The sequence below is a fragment of the Rhagoletis pomonella genome, unplaced genomic scaffold (genome assembly GCF_013731165.1).
Source record: "Rhagoletis pomonella isolate Grant_MI unplaced genomic scaffold, Rhpom_1.0 Rhpom_scaffold_00005, whole genome shotgun sequence".
Classification (NCBI taxonomy): Eukaryota; Metazoa; Arthropoda; class Insecta; order Diptera; family Tephritidae; genus Rhagoletis; species Rhagoletis pomonella.
This window is the reverse complement of record NW_023458559.1, coordinates 77312832-77338008: the sequence shown is the minus strand read 5'-3', so window position 1 is coordinate 77338008 and position 25177 is coordinate 77312832. Positions and strand designations below refer to the sequence as shown.

The window sequence follows — 25177 nt, the reverse complement described above, 5'->3', positions numbered from 1 at the left end:
TCTGTCCGTACTTATGCAAATGTGCTAATTACGAAAGCAAATAAGAACAACCAAATGGGAGACGCATCGTATTTGCGCGTGAAGATCTTATCGGGATTTTGAAGATAAATACAAAGTTCAAATACCCCGAACAAGTTGCAGTCACAAAAAAAAAGTGAAATAAAAAAAATTCACGAGAACTTTATTGCTCTGCTAGGCGGCTCAAAGTGTGTGGTATATATATATATATATATATGTATGTACATATGCATCAAGAAAGTCATATGTATGTCATATGTCAAAAAAATTATCACGTGATTTCTGAACGCCCCCTTAGAAGATATACAAATCTTGCAGAAACGTTGGATGAAGCTTATCGCTTTACTATTTTGGATAATAAAATAACCTTTACCTGTGAAATTGCTTTTCTCTGCTACGTTTACTAAAAGTAAAAATACCTCCGAATACAATGTGGGGTCGACTTCTTAAAGATCTTTCCGATTGAAAACTGACGGGGCATTTTCAATTTCGAATTGCTTTTGTCTTTCTCCTTAAACTGAACATGACTGAAAGTAATGCATGCAGTCATATCATATCTGTGGACTTTTGACAAAACAACCTCTGTGCTTTCTGTAGGTTGGCATTTAGAGCAAATTATAAGGAACTTCCATTTAAAAATTTAACATTTTTATTTAACTTTCATTAAGATATCATCTTGGACTACACCTATTAATGACTAAACACAAAAATAACATTCGAGAACTCAATGAATTATTGCTTCGAAGAGAAAATGATCTCACTCGAGAGAAGTTGTTTTGTCAAATGTCCACAGATATGTACATTCATACACACTGTACGGCAAAATCAACTTTTTTTCTGGGTATTAGACCAAACCAAAGTTTTTTAAGGGATTGAGTCCTAGGTAAAAAAGTGATTTCTCCGTTTTTTAAAGTTAGCCTCCGAAATCGAGATATGGGCCTTCGAATTTCGAAATAGGACCTTTGATAAAAAATTATATTTAATTATTGCATGTAAATAACTAAAACCTAAAACTATAGACGTAGTTCTCCTCCTGCTCTTATTTAAATGGTATATAACTTTTGTGTGCAAGCTTATATTACCGGTGCTATAAGGGGTCAAATTTCAGGTCTTCGAAAAATTAAATTCCTTATATTTCAAACAATTTTGAACTGATTTATAAAAAATTGGTATGGTTGTAAAGAGGATTAAATCCCCTTTCTTCTGGTATGCATATTTGTATACTTTGTATATAAAAATTTGAGAAAAAACACATTTAAAGGAAAAAATACTTTTTTTTAAACTATTTTAAACAAAAAAATTATTGAAATATGCATATCACAAGAAAGGGGGTTAAATCACCTTTACAACGATATGAATTTTTTCAAAATCTTCTGAAATATTAAGTTTTTAATTTTTCGAAGATCTGACCTTTGACCCGTTATAAAACCTGTAATATAAGTTTTCACAAAAAAAAGTTATATACCATATAAACAAGAGCAAAAGGTGGACCGCGTCTGTATTTTTACTTTTTTTGCTTTTTACATGCAAAAATTAAAAATAATTTTTTACCTAAGGTCCAATCTCGAACTTCGAAGGCCCATATCTCGATTTCGAAGGCTAACTGCGAAAAACGGAGAAATCACTTTTTTACTTGTGACTCAATCTCTTAAAAATCTCTTGGTTTGGTCCAATACCCAGCCGAGTGCTGTACAGTGTACATTGGAATACATATACCGGAAAAGTTATTGCACTTTATAACGAAATTCGGATGAAGGCTTAGCGCAATTTGCATAATATTCGCATTTACCTACAAAAAAGGCCTAAATGCATAAGCAAGTCATGAACATCAAAAATGACAAACAAATAGTTGGGCAATAATAATAAAATGCACTTAAGTGCGAAAAAGTTCAATACGAAACGGTGTATGTGTAATTGGCTCATAATATTAACTTAGCGACTATGCTTGGTAATGACACGGTAACCAGGCAATTAAAAATAAAGCAATCAACATAAAAACATTAAAGAGTACCATAACAACAAAAAGTGGCCGAATTGTTTATTTACAAGCAACAAACAAAATACTGAGCTACGCACTCACAATAGTTTGGTGTACATACATATAAACAAAGCCCGTGGAAAGCTTTATTGGGATATTCTGAGTAAAAATTGAGTGAAAAGCTGAATAAATATATGTACATACATGCGTATAAACAATCGAAATATTTATGTATGTACCAGTGCTGTCAACTATTTTCGAGTAAAAAACTCCAGATTTTTATAAAAACCCGCTAGAAAAAAGCTAAATTCCAAAAAAACAAAATACTTATAATTTTAAGCAATTCATTTGAAACATTACGTGAAATTAAAATTAATAATCGAATAATACAGTTGGGATCGAGGTTCATCAGAAATGAGAAATAAGAATATAACTACATATGTATATATATGTAAGTGTGTACTATTGCGTAGTTTTGTTTTCACCAAGTTTAGCTGACTCGAATAAAGTTCCAGGTCTGCATTAGACAAAGGTAGTGAAAGTAAATGCAGTGTAAATTCCGCCAGATCGGAAAACAATTTGTTGCCACCTGCATCCGTATAAGTTTGAACTTCTGCCCAAAATTGATTGTATTACTTATATTATTCCATTTTACTAAATTACTTCTATTATACTGAATTATTATTTTTCTATGATATGATCACTGTACTTAAAATGTTTTATAACATATTCTATCTCCTCGTGCGATGTCCGTAAAACATTGCCCACTGGAAACATATTCGGCCCTATTACGGTTGTCGACGTCGATGTCACTTTTTCGACAAAAACCAGCTACGCTGACCACATTTTTTTGCGGGAATGTACTCCTCGCAAAACTACTGTGGTTAGCGAAACCACAGTTCGACTGATGAGGGACAACCATAATAAGGCCGATTATCTTTTTTATTCGTATCGAAATTATGTAGTCATTTTAGATACATATGTAAACCAATCAGGTGATACATAACACACACCCCTAATTGTGCTTGAAAGTCGTCACTTCGATAATCACTTCACTTTTTTTTCCAAGTCACTCCGAAACACTTCACTTTTAGTGTGTTTTCACTTCGCTCGAAAATTAGAAAACGGCTGCACTGGTATGTACTATATTGTATAAGGAAAAAAGCTAAAAATCCTTAAAAAAATCTCAAAAAGCTGGATTTCCCGCTTCCCGCAATTTCTCATTTCCTGCCGCTAAATGGATTTCAGATTTTACGGGGAAAGAGCTAAATTGGTACGTACCCAGCCAGCAGAGAAACGTAACATTTGTCGACAGCGCAGTCTCGTAAAATTTTCCGTGAAACGAACAGAAAACGACTAAAATTTTCGTTCATTTACGTATCCAAGAAATTCCAAAAAACTACGCGGTGTTTCTTATCCAGAAGCTTATAGAACAATTATCATTCATTTTCGTAACCGGAAAACGTTTCGAACGGTGCTGGGTTTGAATTCCGCCAGCCGCTGCCTTAATTTTTTTTTTCCAACTATGCAAAAGCATTTGTGAAATGCAGAAGGAAAGCGTATGGAACAAAAAATTCAATCAGACAAATTTCAGAAAAACAGCCAAAAATGTCCCCGTTTCAAAATAATTTTCGGTACTTGTCTGCACATACGTTTCTGCCACACACGAAAACGGATCTAGAAAGTGTCCGAAAATGGAAGCAGTAAACGAGCAAAAATCCGCATTTCATCCACTTTTTTTCCTTTTTCGAAAGGGATTTTCGGATTTTTTTCTGGCTGGGTACGTACAAATTTGCATCATGTCCCATTACCCGAAATGCTCGCATCGCAGCTGATTATAACAAAATTGAGTGATTCCAGAGAGCATTAAACACAAAATATGAGAGCGCGATTGAGTGAATTGGGCACCGAACGCCGGTTGTGAATGGTAATAGAGTTGCCTGGCCAACAGATCAAACTCAGCGTTGATGGCTTGCGGTGGCATTTGGCTGTGCCTGCGGTTCGAAAGTCAAGTGTTTGTTGTTGGCTTGTGACATTTGGCGCGTGAATAAATAAATATTTTCCGGCCGTGCAAACAGCGAAAGACCAACGGGGAGACCAGTGTTAAGAATAAAAGTAAATATTTACAAGAAAATATATTATTTATGTACATACATATGTATGTATATGAGAAGTACACAGAGTGGAGTATGAATTTGTGTACATATGTATATACACATGTATGTATTTGTTTAAAATATGTAGCAGCCAATTGGTGTTATCGACTGATATGCCACTATTGATATTTAGAATTATACCAACTCATCCAAAGTGCTGTAACAAGATTATAGAGGCAAAATGTATAATGTACATCAGTGTGTCGAGTCGGTACAATAAAGTTAACTGCAAAAGATATAGCATTAAATCGAAGCACGATATTTGTTGCCCTCCAAAAAGTGTAACAGTGTAACAAATTATTTGTGTGAATTCAAAAAAAAAAAAAAAACATGGCAATAAATTTTATATCGCAACGAATTTGTAATAGCAAACGCCTATTTTAAAATTCAACAGTTGCGATTTGCAGGGAAAAACATCATGTTAACCTTGAAAAAGTTCAATCGCGATTCGCCTAATTTATGCTTATTTTTTTGCATTCAAATTCCAAGCGCAACTTAGTTACGAAGAAGGAAAAATTAAAGAAATAAAGAAATGGTACGAAAAAAGAGTTAAAATGTTAAATATGTAGATTAGCTGAAACGAAGTGAGCAGCAGTAAAACAATAAAATAGAATAAAAGTGGAGTAAAATAAAAATATACAATACAATAAAATACAATAATTAAAAATTAATAAAATAAAACCAAACAAAAAAAATTAAAATTAAAATTAATTATATTAAAAGAATATTAAAATTTTTTACAATGGAATCGAAATTTTTTTTTATGAAAAATAGAAATTTTTCAAAATAAGCTTAACGCTGATGTTGTGTTAAGAAAGAATTAACAAATTCATATAAAAAAGATGTTGTTCAAGAGTGCAAAAAAAAAAAACAAAAACCCAGCAGATGCTGCTGCTATGAAATTGAAGCAATTGTATGATGAAAAAAACATAAAAATATTAAAAAAAAAAACGATACAAATTCAAGGCCAAACTGCTTGCTACCACTCCATTGCTAGTTGTTAATTAAGCGTCAGTGGCTGCCGCGTCTTTGCTGCTGCGCTGGTTGCTATATCACCTTTACTATGTTATTTTGTATGTAATTCTACCTCATGTTCTCAGCTTCTTGTTCATCTTCTTTTTCTTTTCCAAATTAGCTACCTTTTTCGCTTGATTCTTTGCTTTATTCAAAGTTTCTTCGATTTAGCTTTGAATGTGTTCTACGCATATACATACATACAACAATACATATGAGTTGAATAACCGTTTGATGGATGTATGTGGTGTGGTGCGATGGTGTAACATTATACTTTTATGAAGAAGGTGTATCTGCGGGAGTGTTGTGTCGCGAAAGTGCTAAACGAGTTTCTTATTTGGAATCGGTGGACCGTAAAAGAAATGCTCACATTTTGTTCTAAAAAGTGAAATCTCAACAATCTAAAGAATTACAACATTTTAAGGAGAATCTAGTGAAGTTACCCCATTGAATATAGTAATAGATATATGTATGTAGGTAGAGTGATATACAATATCAGACATATCATTTGCAACAAAATTCAAAATGTTATTGTTTGCTACTTATGTATGTTTATTTATTTATTTTTAATAATTTGCATTTAAAATAAAGTTCGATCTATAACAGAAACCACACAAATAAAAGTTTCAGAGCTTGTACAAAGTTCACAAAAATTAAGCAAACTTAAAAAAATGTGCATCAAAATTTCAACTTTTTTATGCAGGATTTTTAGGCTACCCATTCAATCTTAGTAGGTACAATAAAGTGAAACTTTCAAGCTACCAAAGATTACCCTTGATTTTTTAGAATTTTTTTCCAGGCTGACGGGGTGTGGTGGTGTTTATGCTGGTCCTTAGGTAGACAAAGTCCTTCAATACTTCAAAGTTATAACTGCCAACAATGACGTGTTGCTCTGTCTTGCATTCATTCACCGCTAGGCCAATCTCTTTAGCTTATTTTTCTAAGCTGGAAAATGTTGCGCGTAAGTCCCTAAATTTCAGGCCGACGGTGTCGATATCATCTTCATACGTCGGCAGCATCGTTCTTTTGCTATATATGGTGTCGTTGCGATTCAGATTGGCATCTCTTATTACGCTTTCCAGCATCACATTCAAAAAAGTCGCACAAGAGTGAATCGCCTTGTTTAAAACCTCGTTTGGGAGAGGTCCTTCCCAATCAATCACAAATTTAGACATGTTGTCATAGAGGCAGCTTCTCTCCACGCTATTCAAAAAGATGGTGTGTGTCGATTTGCATATTTAGTGTCTTCGCGAGGATTTGACGTGCAGTGAAAATCTGGTCAATGGGGGACTTTATAGGTCTGAAGCCGTATTCATCAAACACAATTGAATGGAAAATTCTTACCTTCGCGCAATTAGACTGAGGAAGCATTCACACAGCAGCATTCACACTTGATTCATAATTACACAACCTTTTCGGGTCAAAAAATTTTGACTTATTCCTTAAACTCTACATTTTGTACACCCTAGAGGCTTTAACTAGCTTTCCCGCGACCAAAAGCTTTGCAAAAAATGTAAGTTCGTTTCTTGAATTTTGTCGTATTTTTGCTACCTATCAACAAGATCCACCAAGAGCTAAGTAAAGCTTAGTTTTTTATACCCGAGCGCACTTGTGCACAAGGGTATATGTATTAACTTTGTTCACATAACGGTTGTTTGTATCAGCCAAAACGAATCGATATGGATATAGACAAATGTATACATAAATGCTCAGAATGAATAGAGTAGTCTATTAAGCCATGTCTGCCTATCCGAGCAAAAATTTAGATATCTCAACGAAATTCGGTATGTAGGTTGCCCTTTATCCAAAGTAGGTTAGTATTGAAAATGGGCGAAAACGGACTATAACCACGCCCACTTCCCATATAACGGTATTTTCGAAAAATACAAGAACTACGATATTTCAGTAAATATTGGATCCAAATTGTTGAAATTAGTATGTGGAGTCGAATTTTTGTATTATGAAATTTTTGGCAAATGGGCGTGACCCCGCCCACTTATAAGGAAATGCTGTATCTCAGTAGCCGCTTCACTAATCGTTACCAAACTCGGTACGAGCCTTGCCTAGGATCTAGCTAAGACATTTGTTGAAAATCTTTCAAATAACCACGCCGACCTGCCATATAACGGTAATTTACAAAAACACGAAAACTGCGATAAATCAGCAACTACTGAAGCTAATTCACTTAAAATCGATTATTCCAATAACCACTTAGCATAAAATTAGATTGTTATAAATTTTTGGATAATGGGCGTGTCGCCGCCCACCTCTGACCACAAATGTGTATCTCGGTAACCGATTTATAAATTTCTACTAAACTCGGTGCACTTAATAACCTTGGTACAAAAAAGCATTTCGTTGAAAATTATTCAAATCGGGTTAAAATTACACCCGCTTTCCGTATAACGGTAAATTTCAGATATATGAAAGCTCCGATGTTTCAATAACTGAGGACGCTAATTTACTCCAAATTAATGTTTACAGAAATCTCTTAACAATAAATAAAACTGCTATAGACTTTTAGGAATTGGGCGTGACACCGCCCACTTTCTGACAAAGGTGTATCTCGGTAACCACCTACTATATCGTTAAGTCTAACTCAGCATATAATCGAAAACGTTTGAAATCTGGAAAAAAACACCTCTGCTTATCATGCAAAGGTAATTAGAGAAAGTTGAAATGACGATATTGATACCTGCGTCGGGTATATAAAGTTCGGTTTCGCCCGAACTTATGCTCATTTACTTGTTTCTAGGTAAAGCCCTACAATTAAAAACTTGTTTGCATTTATTGGCACATTTTTCTGACTTAAATTTCAAATAAAAAGTGCAACATCATTTGCCATTAAAAATGTTATCTCATGATACCCCAATAACTATCATTGCAACATCGTGAAAAATAATAAATAAGGCAAAGCATGGCATTAGTAACACACTTAACCAAAAAATGTGTTGTTGATGGTTCACAATGCTCCCGGCCTTTTACAGCGTACCAGTCAACTGCACCAATCGAAGCAAAAAGCAAAATAAAACAACAAATAACTACAAGTCATTTTCACAAGTTTTCCAATCGCCAACAACAATCAAAGACGTAATCGTTGTCTGATAGATACTTGCAACAACAACATAAGCAGCTATTGGTGTGCAGAAACTCTGTAAATACCTGACGGGCAAGGGCGGATGCAGTAAGAGTGGACTAGCGCAGAAGCCATATCTATAACATATACATACATATGTATTTATATACAGCATCCATGTGGTTATAGAGGGCTTACAAATAAGTATGCTGGTATGTATGTATGTATGTGTTATAAACGTTTGCTGCCATCAGTAGTGCAACATGAGTAATAATGCCAGAGAAAAGAAGTCAAACCGCCATAGCCAATTACCGTTACAGCGGGTGTCGAACAGCTGTTCGAAACATGTTGCAATGCATAATATGCAAACAGAGCATTGAGCGAGCGCAAATCAAGCGAAAAAATGCCGGTTTTCGTTTACAAACCATGCATTCGCCGACTTTGCTCCAGGCGCGCTGCAGTGTTGTGCTTGGCGCGACACATCTGGCTACTACCCACTTTCTTGACTTGCCTTATTTATTTACAGTTATGCAATTTTTTCTTGATTTGCCATTTGATTACATTTGTATGTACACACATAGTATGTACATATGTATGTACCATAGGGTGGTCCTTAAAATCAAATGAACGATTTTTTCAGTCTCACCCCCTCGATCGGTAATACCACGGTCACGGATACCACACACATATACATTTTGGTCCCGATTGGAGACGGTTAAGGCGTGTCGCATAGGGGGCAAAGTACAGATGCCTCTATAGAGACTCAAAAAATTAAAATACATTTTTTTCATCTAATACCGAAAATCGATACTACTATAATCAAAGATATCACATATAAATTTTGGTCCCGATTGGAGTCGGTTAAGGCGTATCGCAAAGAAGTCAACGGCCAGATGGCTCTATGGCCTAGGGATGTCGGAAAAACATCGATGCATCGAAAATATCGATGTTTTGCTTCGATGCATCGAAAATTTTCCACTCGATGTATAAATAGTCGATGTATCGATGTTTTTTGAAAACTGGCATCTACGGTACATTGAACCGTACTTCAATTGTTGTGAACCAGTTCTTCAATTGTTCAAAAAAAAAGAAGTGACTTTGGCCAAAAAAATTAAATGGCTGCAAGAAGTTCCGTTAGAAACATAATTAGCTCAGTTCCAGTAATTTATTTCAAATTTTCTACAATTTTGCTAATAACATATTTTGTTGTGAAACATCTGAAAAATCCTATGCAAATCGATGCATCGATGTATGCCCTTCGATGCATAGAAAAATATCGATTAACATTTCGATGCATCGAATCAAAGAAAAACATCGATGTATTTTTGCCACTGACATCTCTACTATGGCCTCAAAACATAAAAAATATTATTATTATTTTTCATTTAATACCCAAAATCGATACTACTACGGTCGAGGATATCCCATATAAATTTTGGTCCCGATTGGAGTCGGTTAAGACGTCTTCATAGGGTAATGTGAACTTTGACCCCTGTGCGACCCGCCTTAACCATCTCCAATCGGGACCAAAATTTATATGTGATTTCTTCGACTATGGTAGCATCGACGTAGGGGTTGAGGATTAAGAAATCTGATGTAACAATTTGCTACCTACATTTAAGGACCACCCTAATGTACACACATAGTATGTATGTATGTATGTATGTATGTGCATATGTAGTTCATATGAACATGTCAGTGGGTTTATGGTTAATGGTCAAAAATTTTTCCTGTTACCATTTTTATTTTTATTAATTACTATAAGCCATATAATTAGGGCTCGGAATCTCATGCAAATGCATATGTTTACTGGACATCTTCAGATGGAAATGGTTAAGTTATTTTTACAAATCATGGAATTTCCTTTTAAATGGCATTCAAACGTTAGTGCATATTTTTGCATATTTTGCAGTAAATGCATGGTTTTGTATATTTTGCAAAAAATTCCTTTTTTTTGCATATTTATTGCGAATATTTTAGTTTATTTTACAATAAATGCATGCCGAGTTTGCATATTTTTGCCTTCTTTGATTTACAACCATTTAAATCTAGTGCGAAATCTCCTGACATTAAATTAAATTAAAATTTTTCCCAAATATTTATCTAAACCACTGGTAGCCAAAACTTGCTAAAATGCGTTTTCCCTATTTACATTCTCGCCACCATATATATTGTGTGTATACACTTTTGCGATCATTTTATACCTTTCATGAGGATGAAATGGTATTATAACTTTGGTCCAATGTTTGTAAGTACCAGAATAAGAAGAGATAGACCCATGAAAATGCCTACTGAGCCGATTTAGCCATATCCGTCTGTCTGTCTGTCTTATATGGAATCTAGTCTCTCAGTATTCGAGGTATCCGACTGAAATTTGGTAAGTGAGTGTTTTTTTTATACCCGAGCGCACTTGTGCACAAGGGTATTATAACTTTGTTCACATAACGGTTGTTTGTAACAGGCAAAACGAACCGAGATAGATATAGACAAATGTATACATAAATGATCAGAATGAAAAGAGAAATCGATTAAGCGGTGACTGTCTGTCCGTCCGTCCGTCCGTCTGTGCACACGATAACTCGAGTAAAAATTGAGATATCTTAACGAAACTTGGTACGTGAACTTCTTTTGGGCGTAGGACGGATGGTATTGAAAATGGGCGAAATCGGACAATAACCACGCTTACCTCCCATATAACGGTAATTTTAAGAAATACGAAAACTGCGATATTTTAGTAACTACTGAAGATAATTCACTCAAAATTGATACTTACAATGAGTTTCAGACGGAAAAGAAGAATATTATACATTTTTGGAAAATGGGCGTAGCCACGCCCACTTATGGTTACATGTGTATATCTTGGTAACCGCTACACCAATTTCTTCCAAACTTGGCACAGTTGTTGGCCTTAGTACAGCATACTAAATGGCTGAAAATTTTAAAAATCGGACAATAACCACGCCTACCTCCCATATAACGGTAATTTTCAGAAAAACGAAAACTGCGATATTTTAGTAACTACTGAAGATAATTCACTCAAAATTGATATTTGCAATGAGTTTTAGACGAAAAATAAGAATATTACAAAATTTTGGCAAATGGGCGTAGCCACGCTCACTTATGGTTACATGTGTATATCTTGGTAAACGCTACACCAATTTCTTCCAAACTTGGCACAGTTGTTGGTCCTGGTACAACATACCAAATGGCCGAAAATTTCTAAAATCGGACAATAACCACGCCCACATCCCATATAACGGTAATTTCGAGAAATACAAAATCTTCGATAAATCAGTAAATATTGAAGCTAATTTATTCAAAATTGATGGTTGCAACAATTCTTTACCAAGAAATACGTTTATGCCTAAATTTTGGAAAATGGGCGTAGCACAGCCCACTTGTGATCACATATATGTATCTCGCTAACCGTTCTAGCAATTTGTACCAAGCTCGGTATGATTATTGTGCTTGCCACATAAAAAAAAAAACCGTTGAAAATTGTTGAAATCGGACTAAAATTGAGGCCGCTTTTCATATAACGGTAAATTTCAGAAATGCTTGAAATTTCAATATTTCGAAATTTAAGGACGCTAATTTACTTAAAATGTATACACCCCGGCTTATCATGTAGCGGTAGCTTTCGGAAAGGTGGAAAACATATATTTAATGCTTGCGCCGGGTATTAAATGTTCGGCTCCGCCCGAACTTAGACTTTCTTACTTGTTATAATGTATTAATCATTTGCCGGAACCAGAAAAATCGGACCACTACAACCTATAGCCCCCATAGAACTGATTGTTCAGATATGAGATTTTTTGTTATAACTCCTCCATTTACACAGCTAGAAACATGGAATATCGCACTATTTTCACCCAATCAATTTATTAGGGCAGCTAAAAGCGAGAAATTTCGTGAGCTATTTTCTAAATCAGCATACAAAGTCTACTAAGAAAAGATCGGTGCTGTATAAACTTTATCTCCTATACCACTGATTGTTCAGAAACAAGTTTTTGCGATATGTAAACAGCTAAAACCATTAAATTGTGTTACCGGTTTACATACCGATCACACCCAGTAGTGAAAATCACTTAGATTGGTGCTTTATAAGGTATATATTCCATAGTTTATTTAGATATGATTTTTCTATATATGTTATGCCGAATTTCCACTAGGCATTGAAATGACAAAAAATGTATGCCATTTAAAAAAATGCCATGTGGAAATGAACTTAATGACTGTATTTTTATTGTAATAACATGATTATTTTTTAATGCCCGACTTTGTCATTTGTCAGTTTTGCCATTTAATGCTTAGTGGAAATCCAGCATAACTCTTTTATATATTCATGCTGTGAACATAAAAACTTTGTTTAGCTCCCAAACAACTAATTTCAAATGCAATAATCTGTTGAAGTAAAATTTTCCGATGTTTATGAAAGGTATGAAGCCTTCGGCATAGCCGAAGACAGCACTGCTCTTACTTGTTTTAGTATCTCCCTTCTCTCGGCAGAAACAAAAACGCTAAAGCATTATTCTTATATTTATTTCAATCAATGGAGTTTCAGAAACAAGTACAATAAAAAAAAATAAATTAATTATTTGAACAATTTTAGCCTTAAAACGTCTATTTACAGTTAAAAAGTCCCGAAATTCATTGTCACTCGAAAAAATCATAATTGTTTTGTTTTCAAATAGAATGTTCATATTATAGGCAATGGACGCTGCTATCAAATACAACATATCGGTGAAGTTTCAAGAGTTTATCACGAAATTAAAAAAATGGCAGTATGCAGAATATCTGTCGCAGCTATTTTGTAATTTTTGAAATTTTACGATTTTTTGTATTTTAATAATTTTAGAAACTTCAAAATTTTAAAACTAAACGGTGAAAATGTTCTTCTTGTCAAAACGAACGAATCTAGTGTAATAAAACTAGTGTGCCACCAAATGAAAAAAATTACACCAACTAAAAGATGACTATGATTTGAGAAACTAAAATTCAATTTAAAATTGTTATATACCTGAAGAAAGTAATAAAAATGTGTAAAAATCGCCCACGGCTTGCGAGTAGTTGTGTTAGATGACTGCGTATAGTGCTACGGGGCGTATACGTTACATACGCAACTACGGATATATGAGCATGAATGGGTTACACTGTGGAACACAAAAAAAACTAAAGTACGCATATATCAGGTTTAATAGCTGTTGGCCATACGAACAATGCCTCATACTCATATTTACTAGATCGATTCTGATAAATGTAATCAAATGAAATTGCAATAAATAGAGATAGTTGCGCCGATAATATTTCCAAATCAACGTTGAGCTGCCGCCGTGTTGAAAAAAATCTTATAACGAATTACACAGTGTATAATTATATAGCAAACATCTTAATAAACATATATTTAAAAACGTCGTATTATTATAAAATATTTTAGTTACTTTATCACATCAGTAATATAAAATATAATAAATTTGTTTGCAACTGCCCCTTAACAAAGCGGCGTTAAATTTAACATAAGTTGAGTTCAGGTAGCGTACAAATTTTCCGCTGGAAAAAATGGCGGAAAGTTGCCAACTGTTGAGCTGAGCGGAACTACTCAACTGTGCGTTTCTAAGACTAATAGCCAACGGTTAGGCAACAGCTACGTCTTATGAACGCGCCCATTGTTCGTATGGCCAACAGCTATCAAACCTGGTATATGCGCATACTAGGTTTTTTTAAAAGTTCATTTTTGTTCCACAGTGTTTTTTTTTTTACTTTTTATGCCCGAGCACGCTTGTGCACAAGGGTATTAAAACTTTGTTTAAACAACGGTTGTTTGTAACAGCCGAAACGAATCGAGATAGATATAGACAAATGTATACATAAATGATCAGAATGAAAAAAGAAATCAATCTTTCCGTAAAAATTGAGATGTCGTAACGAAACTCGGTGTGTGTACTCCTTTTCAGCGTAGGACGGATGGTATTGAAAACGGACAATAACCACGCCTACCTCCCATATAACGGTATGTTCACAATTGTCGATTTTTCTATAAAATTTCACTGCCAGACTGTTTCACTGTTTCATATACGTTTGTAGGCAACTGTGAAAAATTTTGGAAAACGACAGTGATCATGTGGAATATTGTCGAAAATTGTGCTAACAATTGTCACTCTGACAAAATTTTCGCGACAATGGCGACAAAACCAAATAGCTCCGTCGGAAAGCTTTCACAGGAGAGTTTTGTAAATTTATTTATATGGTAATTGCGCGCATTTCATTAAACTAAAATAATGCAAATGCAATTACAATTACATATGACTTACATACAAATTTCATATGACTGTCACTTTTTCAATGGAATTTAAAAGGTGGTGACAATCGCTTTTATGAAAGAAAACACCCACCAAACTATCGAATTGTCACTGACAACATGGAAAATGCCTGTCGCTACAAAATTATCACTGCCGCTTTATGAAATAGGCCCCAGATGTTCGCCTCTCAACACATCGCTGTCAAAAGCATTTTACCTAATGCCTTGAAGTTATTTCTAAACGGAAAAATCATCGAGTTTCTGACGGCGGCCTCGATGGAGTTATTCCTTTTCATGTGTGTAATATGCATTCCAAATATTGACCATATCGGATCATAAGTACGGGGTTGTCAAATAACTCGACACCTGAGCCACCTAGCGGATTAATTCATCTGCCGTAATGCATCGTCAGCGGGTTCTGAGCAAAGCTTAAAGTTTCAAATCTCTCTTCGGAAAGTTGGTTAAAAATTGATTGCAAAATTTGATTACACAGGTGAAACTTAATAAAAGCTTGAAAAAAACCGTGTTGCCCTACAAAATAGCCGACATTTAAAGCGGCCTTAAACTCTCTGAAAAGTAGCTCTGTAGTTTAAACTTAGTTTAAATTTAAACTGAGTTTAAGTAGAACCACTGAAAAACTGGCCCTAAATCCCAAATTACACGAACGTAATACTCAAATATCAAATGAGACCACCTGACTCACCTTGAGTCTTGAACCCTAAGCCATACCCAACGCGCAGCCAGCTAACTAAGTGATAGATTCATCAATGAGCAGAGCTGCGTGCATTCGCATTAAAAATGGGTCAATCAAATGAGGTCCCGAATAAAACCGCACGCAAGTACAGATGCATGTGCAATTCTCCAAGTTCTGTTTAAGTTACACTTGAGGTTTGTATACACACACATTTTTGCACGTTCTCTTGCAAGCAATAGCAAAACACATTTCATGTTGGAAATCGAGACTACATACACTAAAATTATTGCAAAAAAAAAACGATGTACACTAAAATTATGAAAATCAAAATGAAAATAAACGCGTGAATATGTATGTACATATGTGCGCATTTTTATTAAGCAAATGAAATCCGCGGTGGCGCATGCGCGCAATGCGAAATTGATACTTGTATCGAGTGGTAGAAATAAAACTACAATGGCACGCTACTGTGTTGTGATCCAAAGCGCGCAGCACATTATTGCACGCAAGCAATGCGAACCGCTGCAATGAAGCCAATAAAATACACAATTGCAAATTTGCAAATATTGCAAAAATGTTTCAGCGGTTTCAGCGCTTTGTTGCACATACATACATATCTATTATTTTTTGAAATGCCACAAATAATGCAAGGCGGTTCACTAAAAGCCGCTATAATTGTGACTCCTCGCTTTAGACACTACTGCCGCCGAGTGATTTGTGACTGTTCAGTGGAACAGTGAAACATCCGCCGCTACGATGCGTCGCAAGTCTCATTTTACCATGTAACACTTTGAATGGCAGGAAGCTTTTAACTTTTTGCTACCGGCTGTCAACTAGCGACATTATTGCATTATCTTATTTATTGTTGTTAACTCTGATACGTTTTGCCGCACATACATATGTACATAAATACGCAAGACAAATAATGAAATTAAGACATAAACTCAATGATTTTATTTAGAGCTAATGTACAGTGGACAGCATCAGCAGCAATCACCAGAAAAAGTTACCAAATTTAACAATAAATTAACACTACACATGTATTTCCTCGATCCCAATATTTATGACCTGAGCCGTTCCTTGCGGTAGGTCCAAGACTAAAAACGAAGCGCTCAGAAAGGAAAATACCAAACTGAGAGAACTGCATTGGCGAAATACCATGGGGCCACTTGCACGGAGAAGGAAACATATATGGCCAAGAGAAGAGCACATACATATATAGTACACTCCCTGCCCTCTTTTCTAAAATGTATATAGTCCTTAGGGTTAGATGCAGTGTTTTGATTAGCTGAGGCCACAATGGGCCTATACTAATTTCACATTTTACATTAATTTAAATTTAAAGCCTGAAGTCTGAATTTCTCAATTTGCCTACTGAAAAATTAAAAACGAAATTGAAAACAGATTTTTATTTGCTATCTTTATTGACTTCTCTCCTTCAAAAGGGTAATAGTTCACTACTGACACCATCAAGATAACCTACGAAAATAGCAACACAAAATATGGTAATATAAACTCAAAAGATTTTAATAATTGTATCTTAGCCCAACCTAGCCAAAATTTCCTATTATTATGCAAAAATAAGCTTTATGAAAAATCTAATAATACAGGCGTGCGTAATTAAACTTATTTCCCCTCATTCCAATACATCGTTGGTGTTTTTTCTAGTACGTCGAGGTTTATTTTTATTGATGACATGAATATTTTAGAATTTTTATCAATTAGCAAGAAACGACAAAAATCAATTAATTTAGAATTGAATTTTTACTAAAAAAATCAACAGTATTAGTCAAAAATACCCATATAGAAACTAACGGCGATACTAAGAAAAATTATAGAAGGGGCATTCCACCGTGACGGGTGGGACATTTTTTAAGTAATTTTTCTTCGACCGTTCATTTTATAAGTTTCAAAATGTTAACACTTCAAGTCAGATATCAGATTATTACGAAGCTAATAAAGTAAGAAACTTAATTATATAAGAGTGACGGTTGGGACAACAATGACACCCGCCTCTGTGAGTTGGTTGATGCGTTTCGCAATTTGAGACAAATTATAAATATTTCGTTTCTAGCGTCTTTCTCGTATTTGGCTAATATAATGTTAAAGCCTATTTCATGTTTTAATGGCATTATTATATTTGAAAATTAAAAAAGAAACTCTTTTATCTTGAGGACACATAGTTCGTGAGTAAAATGAAGTCTACTTGTCCGATATGATTATTTATAAGGACCTTAGATATTTAAATAGTGGGAAGCCTATGTATTTGCATGTTAGGTAAAAACACAAACAAATTTTGCTGTGACGCTTGGGACATAAGAGCGTGTCAGACGTGGCAATATTTCCAACTTTTTCACGTAATCGCTGCCAAAGTGTCACCTTCAATACACGAGAAACGCCTTGACAACTTGATGAGAAAATACTATATCAAAGATAGTATCACTACGGCTGCGCTTAAAACAGTAAAAATAGTGTAAAATAAATCGATAAAAATCGATTTCTAATGAATTATTCTACATGTTTTACTATTGCCACAGATTTAAACACAATCAATGTAATTTATTTTCCGACCTGTGGTGTCATCTTCGCTGGATTGACCCAGAAGAAATTTTCTCGAAAAATTTACATGTTGGATTTTTTATTTTTTTTTATGTAGCCCAAATCCCCAAATCGTTAATTAGTTTTTTAAGGAGAAACAGAGACCTTAGAGATGCTTATTTTTGAAGTTTTAATGATTTTAATGAAAAAAACTAAAATTAATTTAAAATAAAACCTTTATTTGAAAACCCACCAGTATTAGTTAAAAATACGCATAAAAATACTAATACTAAATCAGAAAAACCTATGTAATTTCTAAGTTACCGATAGTAATATGCGGCAACACTTTTACAAATGAAAAAAGTAATTTTCTCGGAAAATTTACGTTATTGGATTTTTTTTATTGTTTTTTTTTTGTAACTTACTATGTAAACCTACCCAAATTGCTAATTGATTTTTTAAGGGGAAACCCATCACATACTTGCGTACTCTATTAGGTATAAAAAAGTGATTTTATTGCCTAAACAAATTCGCAATATTTGATATGATCACACATCTTTAATATCTACTTACTCGTAGCTTTGGTCTCCATACCAACTTTTGCAAATTTTTTGGAGTTTTCCAACCTATTGTTCTCTATTAAGCTAGGTCCAGTGTTGATCAGGTGTAAAATCTAATTTCAGCGCATGAATTCCTATGAGGCAGTGACCTCTCAAAATTGCCATAACCGTCTTTGTGAAGGTTAAAAGTTATGTTTACCGACTCTAGGCCGGGCCCGCTCAATCCCGGGCTAACTTATCGGATTTGGACAAAACTAGATACAATTGTACTTTTCCAGGCCTTTTTAATTTTAAAGTTCGTTAAGCTCACAGGTGCTTTCCAGGATGGCACTCAATACAGTACTCGGTTTACGGCACCTACATTTATTTCTTTTTGGTGAGGCTTTAAAATATATCTAAATATAAGGATATTGGCTCGAATCATAAAATTCTTCGAGATTATTAAACACATATATAGGGTATAAATACTTACTAATTTGAATTAAATTACAATTCAATCGGGCCGCCCTATAATGCTGCTCAAACTAATGCTAATCAGCACCTCATTTTTTTCCCATATTAGCCCACAGTGCGCTACTGATTTATGTAGTGACCGTTGGCACGTTTTTTTATCCCATTTAAAACTAACGGCTTGTGTTTTTATTACCATCTTCTTATCATTTATCTCTTGGCAGCATACGAAGTTTTAGGTCATGGCTAACGACCGCCCAAACGTGATCAGGCTGCTACTGTGCAGGCGGCGCCATAAATTAACTTGGATTGCTTCTTACGTATGCGAATCTTAATTTTCTATTACTGCCTTGCTTATGGCTGTTCGGCTAAAGAGCTTTATGTTTTTTTTTTTTTTAATTATCAAGGACATTTTGTATGTACGTAACTATTTTTCATATGTTATCATCTATGCATACGTATGTAAGTAGATATGTATGTTAATTTTCATCCGATTTCCTTCATAAATATCAAGGACAATGTAAGTAATTGTTTTAGCAAGTTACTTAAGTAAAAAAAAAAATTTACATAATTACCCGCACATTGAAAAATATAATTAAATATATGTAACACGGATGTTATGATTACACAAAGTACCTGTAATCCAAACATTTTTGGGGAACTCAGTTTACAAAACAATTTTGGGGAATTAATTTCAACACGAAAGTTAACTTTAGCCTATTACGTATGAACATGTCTTAATTTAATTTCCAACCATATGTTGAACAAAGACGGGCTTAAAAACATTCAAATGTACATTTTTACATACATATGTATGTATCAGTTTATAAAGTAAATTAGTTCAACTACGGTAGGGAGGCATCGGATTTTTTTTTTCACTTTTTTCATTGTATGATCATTGAAAAGCAAGCAAAACTACATATAGATACAGTGCCGCACTAAACAAAAAAAAATTATCACATACCTGTATGGAAGAAACTGCGTGAAAAAAGCGCCAAATATCAACGCGATTTTCTACCAACTTTTGCACTTTATTGCACTCAATAAAATTGAATGGGCTCTAAAACTACATACTTAAGAGCTTTGTAGAAACCTGATTTAAAAGTTAAAAACTTGTATGCAAATTTATTAATTTTTTTCCGAGTTTAGCACAAAGTTGAGAGATTTTATTTTTAGGGTTTTTGTTATAGTATGAACAACATTTTTATAAAAAACTAGCGGAAAAAATTAAAGTAAAAAATTTTGCATATACATATTATGCCTTATCCCGAGTTTCGCAAAAAAAAAAAATTCACCCAAAAATTTCCAATATTTTAGTACGGCACTGTATGTGGAAAACGAATTCGCCAATAAAGAGCAAAAACGCCAAGGGCACGCATAAGCCCTCATTAAAATACTCTCAAGACCTCTTTTCCCTCTTTTAATTAAGTCCTTAATCCTTCGGTCTTTGGAATAAGTTGTATATACCACGTGAGTAGTTATGATTCTTCTGCACTTTTTATGTAACTTTAAATAATTCCTTTACATTACATTTAATGGCGAACAATTTCCCTATAAACTATGTTTTTTGTAAAAACTTTTGATCAGCAGACAAATGACCCTGACCTGAAGCTTTCTTCAACCCTATTATGAAACCATAGAAACTTCCCTAAAGGAAACAAGAAACAAAAAATTGTTAAGGACAGTGCTGTCTTCGCTATGCCGAAGATTTCATACCTTTCATATCTTCTTCTTTTTATTGGCGCTGTAACCGCCTAAGCGATTTTGGCCGAGTTCAAACCAATGAAACCAAATCTCTCCACTTGGTCTTTCCATCGTAGTAGGGGCCTCTCTCTTCCTCTGCTACTACCAGCGGGTTCCGAGTTGAATACTTCCAGATCTGGAGCGTCAGAGTCCATTCGACCGACATGGTCAAGCCAGCGGAGCCGCTGTATTTTAATTCGCTGCACTATGTCCATGCCGTTGTAAAGCTCATACGTTCATCGTTCCATCGTCTGCGGTACTCGCCGTCGCCAACGCGTAAAGGCAAAATCTTTCTCTCGAATACTCCAAGAGCCGCCTAATCGGATGTTGATGTTGTTGTAGCGGCACTACTAAGCCCCGCCTATTTCGGGTCAACATTCAATCATTGTCGTCAAGCTCAACTAACGGGAGGCCCAGGTAACAAGCTGTTTCAATGGGGTCGGACCAGAGGGAGAGCGGTGTTAGTTGAGTCGGATTGAGCTGGCATGTGAAGAGGTGGTTGGTGTCGTGAGGGGATTCTCCACATGCCGGCCACTCATTGGGGATATTGGGGTCGAGTCTGGACAGGTAGCTGTTGAGGCGGCTACAGTATCCAGACAGTAATTGAGCCAGGGTAACGCGCGTCCCTCTTGGCAATTGAAGCTCCGTCTCTTCTACTGGTGGCGATTGGGCTCCAATTACGGCATTCATAGGTCGAGAGTCTCTATGGATGTCGTTAATGGCTCGTCTGTATGTCGTCGGGTCCAGTGGGTGGTCTACGTATTGCTGGACTGCGTCCTTGTATACGAATAGGTGCCCCCTGACGTGCCTGGGCGGAGGCTCCTCCTGAAGCAGAGGTATGTTTGGGTGTTCGCTTCTGTGGCACCCCATCAGAAATTGCTTACAAAGCATTTTGTTGTGTTCCCTTACGGGGAGCACATGGGCCTCGCTGTGGAGGTGGTGCTCAGGCGTCATCAGATGGCACCCAGTCGCTGTCCGGAGTGCGGCGTTCTGACAAGTCTATAGCTTCGCCCACTGCGTTCAACTAGTCCCCGGCGTCCAAACTGACGCAGCATAGTTTAGAACCGGCCGGCCAATTGCCTTGTATGTTGCCAGCAACGTTTCTTTGTCTTTGCCCCAAGTGCTGCCGGCGAGCGACTTGAGGACCTTGTTGCGGCTCTGTGCTTTATTGACAACTGCGGTTGTGTGCGTGGAGTAGGAGAGCAGGCTATCGGGTTGTTTGCAGTCGGCATTGGTGTGCCATCGACGTTTATACCTAATTCTAGCCTGACCTCCTTCGTCCAGGTGGTGAAGAGGGTCGCCGTTGATTTCGTTGGGGAGAGTTTTAGGCTCCTTGCAGTGAAGAAGCGAGAAAGGCTGGAGAGATAGTCGTTTATTTTTGAGCAGAGGTCATCAATTCCATTCCCGGACGCCAAAATCGAGCAATCGTCAGCGTATGAGATCAGGGAAACTTCCTCAGGTGGTTGGGGAAGCTTCGAGATGTAGAAGTTAAATAATAAGGGGGAGAGAACACCACCTTGTGTTACCCCTTGTATAATTCTTCTTGGTTTCGAGGTTTGATCTCAGAAGATTACTGACGACTGTCGACCACTCATATAATTTGCCGACCATCGCTTCAGTCCCTGTGGGAGTGAGGAGGCTTCAATGTCTTCTAGCAGCGTGTAATGGCAGACGGTGTCAAACGCCTTTGACAAGTCCAGTGCTACTAGGACCGTTCTCTCACAGGGGCGGTTTCGATTTAGACCACGAGTTATTTGGGTGTTTATGGCGTTAAGTGCTGTTATAGTGCTACGCACTTTACGGAATCCGTGCTGATGCTTCGCTGGGGTCAGGTGGCAGGTGAAGTATGGGAGTAGCAGGGCCTCTAGTGTCTTCGCGACCGGGGATAGGAGCGTTATCGGGCGATAAGAGTCTCCTTTGTAGGCGGGCTTCCCCGGTTTCAGCTGTGGGACCACTCTCCCTGATCTCCACACATCAGGAATGATGAGAGTGGCCAAAGACAGGTTGAGGACCTCCGTTAGGTAAGCTACTCCCGTAGGCCCCAAATGTTTCAGCATCAACATACAGATTCCGTCGGGTCCAATGGCTTTGGAGGCTTTCGCCTTCCCGATAGCGCCCTTCACTTCACAGCTGGTGAAAACAAGTGGTGCACTGTTTTTTGGCAGCTTGTGCAGCCTCCTGGTCACTCGACGTTTGGCCCTGTCTACCGAAGGATGAAGTAGGTTGCGCATTTCTTCGGGTCCGACGAAGCGCGACTTTCGAATGAGATTTCCACTTTGTCATTACGCTTCGTTGGGTTAGACAAGGGCCTCACGGTTGACCAGAGCTTACTCACACCAGATGTGAAGTTACAGGCCTTCAAGTGCTGCTCTCACTTTTTCCGCTTGTGCTGATTTACCAGTTGCCGAATCTCCAAATTAAGGTCCCTCAGGCGAGGGTCCCCGGGATCGACCTGGCGTAGGTGGTCACGCTCATTTGCTTCGGCCGGGAAATTTGGGCGAACTTCCGCGATACGTCCGGACGAGATGAAGCGAGCCGCTGTGGCAGTGACTACCCTGCGGAACTGGCGTTCGCCAGCATGTACGTTTGCGGGTGTGCGAAGGTCGGCGAAGCTGAAGCGAAGCTATTGATCGAGATGATTATGGGTAGATGGTCTGATGCTAGTGTTAGCCTAGGTCGCCATGATATGCTATTGATCAGACCAGCGCTAGCAATTGTAAGGTCTGGCGAGCTGCTGCAGCTACCCACAATCCTGGTGGGGGCGTCGTCATTCATGGTGCAGAATGTCGAATCGTCTATCTGCTCAGCCAAAAGATTTCCCCTACGATCATTGGCCAGGCTAGAGTGCCAGAGATCGTGGTGCGCGTTGACGTCACCTACTACCGTGGAGGCTGATTGTGCCATTTGGCTTGAGCAGCAGGGAGCCACATAGCTTGTGGTCCACTCCCGGTGAGACCTAAGACCAGAGCAGGTTCTTAGGTGACTCCATCCGTTGCATGAGCTGCATCTAACCGAAGTGGAGTTCGGATGGAGTCGATTCTGGCAAACACAGCAGAAATACGCCCGCCCGGAGAAGGATGCGGAGCAATCGGCTGCAGGGAGTTGCTCCAGGGACAGACATTGAAGGGTATCGCCGATCTAAGCGGGGTTAAGTCGCCGAAACGACAGTCCTTGGTCGGGTAAAACCCGAGTCATTCCGGTACGTAGAACCGGCTGTCGTGGGAATGCATCGGATGTTGTCATTGTGCATGCTTCTGCGCTATATGTATACCTACACGGGCATGATGAGTGACGTACAGAGTGTGGTTTTCGTACGTAGATAAAGGACTTTACTCCTGAATTACCTACTGAGTCCAAAGTAGAACTTGTTGGCAAGAGCGATTCTGCGTTGGATTTCGATGCTGACATTATTATCGGTGTTAATGCTGGTTCCTAAGAAAAGTGTCTACTTTCTCGAAACTATAACGAATGTGCTGACTATTTGTATGGTTCAGGGTTAAGACAAGGATACTTAAATGAAAACATCGCAACAAATTATAGATACACTCAGAATAACATAAAGACTATCGTGGATATTGGCTAATAAGTTTTTTTTTTTTCTTTTAGCACGCTACCCCCAACAACACAGAGATACTAAGAATGAAGCGCCGAAAGCTGCTGCTCTGCTGGACCGTGCTGCACTCAGGTATCAGTATAATCGCCTTTCTCACACTACTCCTAAACAAAACAACCCAAGCGGCGATCGTACCACCACCTTGGAGTGATCCCGAGAAGAACCCCTGCGCTAGCATGCCTGGCGGTTGGCAGTTACTCTATTGGCCACCACTCAAGCAATGTTTCAAAATCTTCACGATCGGTTATCCCTGTCCGGAAACTATGGAATTGAGTCCAGCTCCCAATGGAGGCAAAACGAAGGCGGCGCGAAATAATGCGCCATCTGCCGAATGTCGCTGTCCGCCAGGTACCGCGTTAAGTGCGGAGACGAATAAATGTCATGATATTTTTCAACGCGGACCATGTGAACATGGTTCCTTTTTTGCGCCCATGCCAGAAGAACGGACGGCAGTCAGTGGGGGTAGAAGGTAAGCAGTATTTCGATTGAAAGTACGCTGATGGTCTTGATTTGAAGTGAAATTTAGTAAGTAAATAATTGAATGCACTTACAGGTCTAGCAATCGTTGGGGCAGCTGCAAAATTGCAAGACAGTGTCCGGTAGGCATGATTTACTGGCCAAAAGAAGGTAAATGCTATGCGCAATATACCAAAGGGCCTTGTGTTAGGGGCAAGCTGTTGGTGTTAAATAAAGATGGGCTGGGCGAGTGCAAGGTTAGTACATATGTACATAACTTGAAAGTGGAAAGAAAAATGTATTTTACCCCAACTTTTAACTTGATTTCAGTGCGAAGCAGAAGGTACACTGCGTGACTACTATTATGACCAAGAGGAGACGTGCCACGAACACTATACCAGAGGTCCCTGCACCGCACCGGGTGATCTCTTTCTGCCAGGTGGCCGCTGCGACTGTCATCGGCATTTGCCACACTACAGCGATGTGCATCAAATGTGCTATGAATTAAGTATAAATATCACCTCCTTTTTTATTTTACTACGCAGTTGCGTTAACATTTGCATTGCATATTCGCAGACACGCC

General features: G+C 37.3%; 2 protein-coding genes across 4 annotated transcripts in view; one reads left to right on the top strand and one right to left on the bottom strand.

The window, feature by feature from the left end:
* Window positions 1-25177, bottom strand: part of LOC118739626 (centrosomal protein of 135 kDa) — an 86730-nt gene that overhangs the window by 56279 nt on the left and 5274 nt on the right. The gene's annotated exons all lie outside the window — the stretch shown is intronic.
* Window positions 3677-25177, top strand: part of LOC118739632 — a 59572-nt gene continuing 38071 nt past the window's right edge. For both annotated transcript variants that reach the window (XM_036471068.1, XM_036471067.1), the window contains exons 1-4: window positions 3677-4111; window positions 24132-24607; window positions 24692-24851; window positions 24925-25102. In XM_036471068.1, coding sequence (XP_036326961.1) covers window positions 24165-24607; window positions 24692-24851; window positions 24925-25102 — 781 coding nt within the window. In that variant the 5' untranslated portion in view covers window positions 3677-4111; window positions 24132-24164. The remainder of the gene's footprint in view (window positions 4112-24131; window positions 24608-24691; window positions 24852-24924; window positions 25103-25177) is intronic.